Genomic DNA, 8204 nt, shown 5'->3' on the forward strand with positions numbered 1-8204 from the left:
TTATTTTTTAAAAGGCTAAATTTAATAAAGAATGACAAATAAAAAACTTGAGATAACCCATAATATTTTAAAAATTAGTAAAAGATCCTATAAAAACAAATAAAACAAATAACAATAAAAAAAATGTAGATGAAATCTCACAAATAAAAAAAAAATGAAGGATGATGTCATTGAAAATGAATTTCAATTCTATAAATTAATTAAAAAAATACCAATTGAAAAGGCCAGGACCAAATTTAAAGAAAATAAAAATTGAATGGCTAATGTGAAATTTTGAGAGGTTAGATGCAAAAATCAAGGATGAGAACAGAGGAAATTATGCCACACGTTGTCCAAAGATGTAAGCTTTACCGTATTGATTCAGAACACACCAAGAAAGGGTTTTTTTTTTAAAAAAAAACACTATTAATTGTCGCATGCACCACTTAAACATGACAAGGTGACTTATTTACTAGCATGTTCAATACACATGCCAATAATTTTTATTTATTTATTAAAATACCAGAGTGCTTCCAAGTCAAATGATTCACACACAAAACTAAGATGAAAATACAAAAAGAACTCCTAAGAGTAAGCTAAAAAAATTAATTTCAAAGGCAATACAATTTTATGCTATAAAAAGTGAATTTTCCAAAAAGTAGTTAGATACAAGTTAATTAAGTTTTTTAAGAAAGATAAAATAGAATTTTTAGTATTTCGTGAATCAAGATATTTTTATCCTACTTTTGCCACTGGGTTTAGTTTTTTTTTTACTAAAATAAAATAGAAGGTGACAAACTAATACACATTAAAGGACCGTTTGGTAGTGCGGTCGAAACTGTGTTTCGTCAAATTTCAATTTTTTTTTTTTGCTAAAATTGAGTTCGGTTTGTACTTTTTGGATCGTTTTGATATGCTGATGTCAAAAATGATTTTTAAAAAATAAAAAAATATCATTAGTATGTATTTCGGCACGAAAAGCTATTTGAAAAGCAACCGCTACCACACTACCAAACACGCTATAAATGGTATAGAGAAATATAGGCTTTAAGCAATCAAAATCAGGGTTGTTAATTCAATTTTATTTTGTTCGAAATAATCGAAATATTTTATATCAATTCAAAAAATAAAACAAAACGGAATAATTTTCATCTCATTTTAAATCTTGGTCCGTTCTGGATATTTTGATTAAATTCTATTTAGAATATTCCGGTTTCATTTCATATGTTCCTTTCCGGTCTTGAAAAGTCATTGAATCAAATTGAACCTGGTTCAATTTGATTAATTAAATCATCCAAGTATAAAAAAACTCTTTTTCATTACTATTTTCAATAAAAATAATATTAATAAAAATATTGAAAATTATTATTACTATTTTCATTAACAATGATATTAATTTTTTAAAATTATATTTATCACTAATATATATGGTTTATATTCATGTTGTTTTTTTCAAGTTTATATTTGTAGAAATTTGAGCAAAACAATGGAAGCTTTATATGTCATTAGCCTTGATAACATTGACCTAACTTTATATTTAAAATATTTGTGTTAAGACATTTTAATTTCAAAATATTTTGATATTTTGTTGAAGTTGAATTACTTTAAATTAAAGATTTATTTAATCTTAACAATGTAGAAATATTTTAAATTTTAAAATTATATTTGTTTGATATTGTATTTATATTATATAATTTATAATTAATTTATTTTGTATTTGAATTATGTGTGTGTGTGTGTGTGTGTGTGTGTGTGTGTGTATATATAGAGTACAATTTTAAAATGGCACAAAATACTGTAAAATAGAAATATTTTATTCCTATTAAAAAAATAAAACAGAATTAAGAACCTTGATCAAAATGCCTAGAAGTGAAGTGAATAATAGCATAGCAAATCCCAAACAGAGGAGAGATACCGAGACGCCAAACTAACCCCCAAAACCCTCTCTGTATAAAGGAGGTTGCCAAAACCCTAACAAACTTATAAACTTAAACCCGAACATTTCTCACTCAGCCAGAGCCACTTCTCTCTTCAATCAAAATCTCTATTAATGGCCTTCAACTCTGTACTTCGCCGAGCCTCGAAATCCTTCTTGCCTCTCGCTATCCGCGCCGTGGGATCTCCCAGAACCTTCCACAGAGCTATCCCCGCCGTTCTCTCCGTTGAAAACCTCCGAGACTTTCTTCCATCTTCGCATTTCTCAACAGCTGCCACCGCGCTGAAACCAACCGGTGATGAGAATCTCATTCGAGTCCTCGCAACTGAGATCGAATGCGCCGAGGAACCCCACGATGTCAGTTTCTTTCTCCATTTTTTTAAACTTTATTCACCAAATTTATTTTTATTTGCCTATTTTATGTTTGATTCTTATTTGATGGTATGATTTTTGGTTAGCTATGCTGAACGTAAATTATATAGTTTTTTTTTTTTAAATGTGGTTTTGAATTTTGTCTGCTTAGTACTTTTATAATTTTTTACTTGAGAGGGATTTTGCGTATTTTTTTTTATAACTCTTGAATTTTCAAGCTTTGTGCTGATGGAGAATAAATTCTGAAATCTTGATGAGAAATAACAATTTTATTTAATTAGAACTTGTGTTTTTAGTGACACATGAACATATTTTAATGATTGCGTAAACAGGTAGAGGATATCTCGAATGAGTTTCCCTTCAAAATTAAAGATAATCCTGGAGAGAGGACTATTTTGCTAAGTAGAAAGTTCCAAGATGAAACCATCAAAATTGAAGTCGACATGCCTAGTATTTCAGATGATGATGATAATGATGATGATGATGATGCCAAGGACGCAGATGTCTCTAGCATTCCGTTGGTTGTGAGTATTACCAAGGGAAGCGGTCAGTATATGGAGTTCTGCATCACTGCTTTCCTTGATGAGATTTCTATTGATAGCTTGTCAATAAAAACCCTGGAAAATTCTGATGAACTTGCATATGAAGGACCTGACTTTAAGTAAGTTCATTATGTTCAGAAAGTGGGACGTTTGGTGGATTTCAATCCTTTAGTGGATTCTCTTTTTGTTAATTTTTGACTTTGTTTTCCTTTGGCAGCGATTTGGATGAGAATCTGCAGAATGCTTTCCTGAAGTATCTCGAGATTAGAGGCATCAAACCTAGCGTAACAAATGTTTTGTTTGATTACATGGCTAACAAAGATACCAAAGAATACTTGTTATGGCTGAAGAACGTCAAGAACTTTGTGGAGAAGTAACTCTTTGAACAAGACACAACCATTTCTGGATTCGCCCGTGTATGCCGCTAATGGTGATATCTGCGTGCTGTTACTGTAGTGATTTAGTTTTTCCTCTTGAAATGTTCTTACTTCTGGACCTGGATCATGTTGATGAAGGAACTAGTATTGAAACTCATGTCAGGAATACGAGAATGGTAGATAGGGTGCAAGTTCTATTTCATAAACTGTTGTCAAGTAATAGATGTGAGACTCAAATGTGATCATGATTCGGTGATCTGATTATTCTTTCAGTCGGGTCTGTTTATCTCCCAATTGTTTTTTTTTTCTTAAGTATGCAAATAGGTGCTAGAGTAAGTCTTGATACACGTACAATCTTATTGCTTAACAGAATTGGTTCTGCAAAAACTTTGGACCCAATTTACATGTTTTATGCCTGGTTTATCGTTCACTTACTGGAAATTTTCAATCCAATTTAGCTAGCGAGATCCATTTATCCAATGCGTGAGGTATTTGGGGAAAAGAATATCTAGTAAGATTAGCATTACTCTTTACTTGGGGAATAGTTTTGCATGAAGACTCGGAATCTGCCGGCAACTCTGACTCCGATAATCAAACACATGCACTTTTTAGCTTTGCGTTTGTTTTCTAGAAGCGCTTTCCTACTCATAAGGAGCCCAGTTTTGAAACGGTGGTGGGTAGGCTGTAGGAATTCCTGATACCATATCTTCTACATTGATAAGCTGTCCCAAAATTACGTTTGGTGGTTTTAAGGCAGTAAGGAAAGTATTTTCTGAATCTAATTAACTCTCTAATGCTATAATTCAGAGCTCAGCTACACGGGTATTCTTCTTCAGAAAAGGAAAATGTCAAGATTTTCATATTTGTCATCATGTGGAGATCCAGTTTTCTTGCCGTGAAGATCTAGGAATGAGATCATCCATCCATCCATTCACTCAATGCATCAAGAAATTTACTTTTCTCCCTGTGTTTTGGGCATAACTGACCACTAAAGACCTGGTCTCTCCTCCCCTGGTACATCGTATTCAGTTAATTGCCTCCAAAAACGTCCACTTCAAAAGGAGCAAATCCATATTTGATACTTTGTTTCAAAATATTTTTAGAGTTATATGCGTGTAGCAGAAGAAAATGGAAAAGGAAAAGATACATGGACCTCTATATTTTGATCTGAATACAGGTGCCAAGATCCCATCTGTTGGACTAGGGACATGGAAAGCCCCACCTGATGTCGTTGCTGAAGCTGTCAAGTCTTCTGTCAAGGTTCTCCTTTTCTTGCAATCAACTCCATACCTTGTTTCCAAACTATTCAATATTAGCACTGAATATGTACTAATTTTGGTTCCAACTCTGTGCAGGCCGGCTACAGGCATATTGACTGTGCTAAAGTCTACGGTAACGAAAAGGAGGTAACCATTTCTTACTTTCATGTAATACGAGGCCAATGAATTACCTTCTGTAACACCAGTTTGAAGACACCTGCAACATATTTGTTGTCGTTCCTGTTTTTGGGCCTTTGTAAGAAAATGGAGATATTTCCTGCCTTGTGTTAATGTAATGCAGATAGGGAAAGCGTTGAAGGAGCTGTTTTGCACTGGGGTAGTGGGACGCAGTGAGATGTTCATCACATCTAAGCTCTGGTACTTCATTATATTTCTCTGCTGTTTACTGTTCTTGATTTGGTCTCTGACTGAAATTGCTTTCTTAGTATTACTGATCACAATCAAATTTTGGAGTTAAGAGTATGCATGATCTTTAGTTTAGGACCCTGATATTGGCCTAAAGCCGTCTTTACTTGAACAATCATGTCATGATTACTATTATGAATTTTTCAGGTGCAGTGACCAAGCTCCTGAAGATGTATCAAGGGCACTGAGCAAGAGTTTAGAAGATCTGCAACTTGATTATATTGATTTATATCTTGTAAACATCTATTATGCATTCATTTATATTCGCAAATCGTGACGACACATGATCCTTCAATGACAACGAAGACTATTGTCTAGAATTCTGAAATCAGAATTGGCACAACGTAGAATGTACCAACTGACAGTAAATTCTAAACTATGGCCTTGCTTTACAGATTCATTGGCCATTTCGGACAAAGCCAGGCTCAAGTGGATGGGACCCTGAAGTCATGGCACCTTTATGCCTTCAAGAGACGTGGGCTGCAATGGAGGGCTTGTATGCATCAGGTCAGGCACGAGCGATTGGTGTCAGCAACTTCTCCACTAAAAAGTTACAAGACCTCGTTACGTATGCTAAAGTGCCACCTGCAGTTAATCAGGTTGAGTGCCACATAGTCTGGCAGCAGCCTGCTCTTCACTATTTTTGCAAATCAACTGGAATTCATCTCTCGGTAATACTCTAGACAGTCTTTTATCACTGGATTTTATCCTTAGAATCATTTTGTTTGGTAAGATTCAATATTCGAATTGTGTGAATAAAATCTCTCTTGCAGGCGTATGCCCCTCTGGGCTCTCCAGGATCTTGGATTAAAGGAGAAATCTTAAAGGAACCGGTGCTGGTTGAAATTGCTGAAAAACTTAACAAATCGCCTGCACAAGTAGCTCTTCGCTGGGGTATTCAGAGTGGTCACAGTGTTCTTCCAAAGAGTGTAAATGAATCAAGGAGCAAGGAAAACTTGAGCTTATTTGATTGGCAAATCCCTCCAGATCTCTTCTCAAAATTTACAGATATCCACCAGGTAAGATTATATACTTGTAAGCCGCTCTGAGGAATATTTATAAATTTATCTACTAACTATCTGGTGGATGCGTCAAGCAGCAAAGGCTCCTCCGAGGGGATTTCGCCGTCCACGAAACTAATAGTCCGTACAAAAGTCTTGAAGAATTGTGGGATGATGAAATATGAGATGACATATCCTCTGGTGATCTGCATTTGCTTGTTATTGATCTCTCTTCAGGAAAACAATCCCACATGCTGAATCCTACCTCTCGAATTTTGAGAGGCTACGCGGTGCAGTAATAAATGAAGCGGAATATGGTTTACTTGATCCCTAATTTGTTTTCCCCTCTGTATCAAGACAAAGTTCATATTTATGGGAACATCAAATATGAATCCAGTACCATGATGACCTGTTCGACCATCCAAAATTGGAAAAAATGCAGCCATGTTGATTTCAATTTATGGGAGCATCACTCACCTCTGTTTCAAGTCCAAATTGGGCTCTATTGCAATTAAATTATGAAATTAAACTTAATTTTCGCCAATGATGCTAAGTTATTGGCCCAATTTCAAACCCAAGCTATTGTTTTTATTTTTTTATTTTGTATTGTCTTATGGTTTTCAAGATTTTTACACAAAAATTAAATAAAAAATGATGAAAATAATAAATTAACTAAAACTACTGAAACAATATATTTTTGGATTTTTTTTAATTTTTAAAATATAAAAAAAATAAAGGGTTAAAAATTAGATTACAATATTGTATACCTATTTTCTCTTTGTGTTGTTGAGTGATTCTTATACTAAATTCTTGATTGAACTTGTAAACTCTTCAAATGATTAATCAAATTTGTTATAATTTATATTTTTTTGTTCATATCTCGTTATAGACATAGAATGAAGGTGATGGATTATATATAATTTTGGTTCTTTAATATAAAATTCTTATTGGGTAAAGTTGCAAACTTTTCTTTAAATCTCAAATTAGCAATTTAAGAGACAATTCTATATCACAAGTTATAACTTAAAAACTATTGATGGATTTACCAATGGTTATTAGCGATAAGTTTATTTTGTCAATAATTTTATTTATAATAATGACACATCATTTTTTTTTTCATATCTTCATTTCCAAATGTGTTTCTATTGATATATATCAAGGGACACATTGAAGAAATATTTCATCAATAAATGTTACTGTAATATAATAATAGAATAAATTTTATCAATATTATTATTTGTATTTGTTAATTTTCTAGTAGTGTTTTAATATGCATCTAAAAAAAATATGACAGTACATACATGATATAACCATCTAATTTATATGCTTTAAAATAATAAAAAAATGCAATGCGAGAAAATGACTAGTAGCAAACAATAATATTTTGAAGATTTCTAATATTTTTCAATTCTTAATGGAAACAAAACATCAGATTATATATATATATATATATATATATATATATATATATATATATATATGTTAATTAGAGAATATTGTCGTCTGTTAATTACATAAAACTAAAGGCAAATATCTTTCTATTGATAATTACATAAATAAATGTCAAAACAAGTGTTGTTCTATTCACAAACGTACACTGCAGCAACCTCCTAACTAATCCGATTCAGGGAAAGGAAAGCATGAGAATGAATTCAAGAATAGAAGAGAAGAAACTCAATACAATTTGTCGGGGAGGAATTAGAGCTTGTAATATTGAAAAAGAAGAAGAATCAAACGCCAGCATAACCACCGTCACAAGTGCAACTACCGTTTCCACTGCTCTTGTCTCCAGGTTGACGAGGTCTAGCGCTGAGACAACAGCACATAATACCTATTAATAACATGAAGCCCCATGCTGTGGCTATAGCTTGAGCCCAGATCATGAAATGCTCCATGTATCTTCTTCTTCTCGACTCCTTCTATGTCTCGGGACTCATCGTCTTGTACACCCTCCTTTCCCTTTTCTCATCGTCTCAAAGTTTCAGAACAGGAAGGTTTATTCATTGGTGGACATGGCAGAGAATGAGGGATTATCTCCCCATAAAGGAAAGGGCCGTATCGGTATCAGCCCTTTAGCTGTAAAGGGAATTATGCTGCTGCTGCAGCTGGGGGGAGAGAGAGAGAGAGAGAGAGAGAGAGAGAGAGAGAGATTTGTCGTGCACATGGCTGAGCTTGAAAGAGGCCGAAATAACATGGGCAGCCTGTGAATCCAAGTTCTAACAGCGTTCCTTTCACAGAGCAGAGCCAGTAGACACCGTCATCTCCTCCTTTTTTTTTTCTTCAGTTTTTATATTTCTTCTTTTATCTTTCTT

At 33.6% G+C, this 8204-nt stretch overlaps 2 protein-coding genes across 2 annotated transcripts; both read left to right on the top strand.

The window, feature by feature from the left end:
• The first annotated feature begins 1858 nt into the window (after nucleotides 1–1858).
• On the top strand, nucleotides 1859–3478 carry LOC118044973 (uncharacterized protein At2g39795, mitochondrial). The gene is made up of 3 exons (XM_035053442.2): nucleotides 1859–2272; nucleotides 2620–2948; nucleotides 3047–3478. Exons 1-3 carry the CDS (start codon nucleotides 2030–2032, stop codon nucleotides 3204–3206), a joined length of 732 nt encoding a protein of 243 aa, XP_034909333.1. The 5' UTR covers nucleotides 1859–2029; the 3' UTR covers nucleotides 3207–3478.
• A 151-nt stretch (nucleotides 3479–3629) lies between these two features.
• On the top strand, nucleotides 3630–6333 carry LOC118044972 (NADPH-dependent aldo-keto reductase, chloroplastic). The gene is made up of 7 exons (XM_035053441.2): nucleotides 3630–4466; nucleotides 4562–4612; nucleotides 4767–4843; nucleotides 5039–5126; nucleotides 5287–5562; nucleotides 5665–5910; nucleotides 5991–6333. The coding sequence occupies exons 1-7, from the start codon at nucleotides 4335–4337 to the stop codon at nucleotides 6075–6077; spliced, it is 957 nt and encodes a 318-aa protein (XP_034909332.1). The 5' UTR covers nucleotides 3630–4334; the 3' UTR covers nucleotides 6078–6333.
• Nucleotides 6334–8204: the final 1871 nt, after the last annotated feature.

This window comes from Populus alba, chromosome 16 (genome assembly GCF_005239225.2).
Source record: "Populus alba chromosome 16, ASM523922v2, whole genome shotgun sequence".
Classification (NCBI taxonomy): Eukaryota; Viridiplantae; Streptophyta; class Magnoliopsida; order Malpighiales; family Salicaceae; genus Populus; species Populus alba.

Excerpts from the sequence above, each read along its gene's own strand:
- LOC118044973 (XM_035053442.2), top strand. The coding sequence starts at position 2,030 with ATGGCCTTCAACTCTGTACTTCGCCGAGCCTCGAAATCCTTCTTGCCT. Across the intron at positions 2,273-2,619 it reads GCGCCGAGGAACCCCACGAT|GTAGAGGATATCTCGAATGA; the intron begins GTCAGTTTCTTT and ends TTGCGTAAACAG. Across the intron at positions 2,949-3,046 it reads TATGAAGGACCTGACTTTAA|CGATTTGGATGAGAATCTGC; the intron begins GTAAGTTCATTA and ends TTCCTTTGGCAG.
- LOC118044972 (XM_035053441.2), top strand. The coding sequence starts at position 4,335 with ATGGAAAAGGAAAAGATACATGGACCTCTATATTTTGATCTGAATACA. Across the intron at positions 4,613-4,766 it reads TCTACGGTAACGAAAAGGAG|ATAGGGAAAGCGTTGAAGGA; the intron begins GTAACCATTTCT and ends AATGTAATGCAG. Across the intron at positions 5,563-5,664 it reads CAACTGGAATTCATCTCTCG|GCGTATGCCCCTCTGGGCTC; the intron begins GTAATACTCTAG and ends TCTCTCTTGCAG.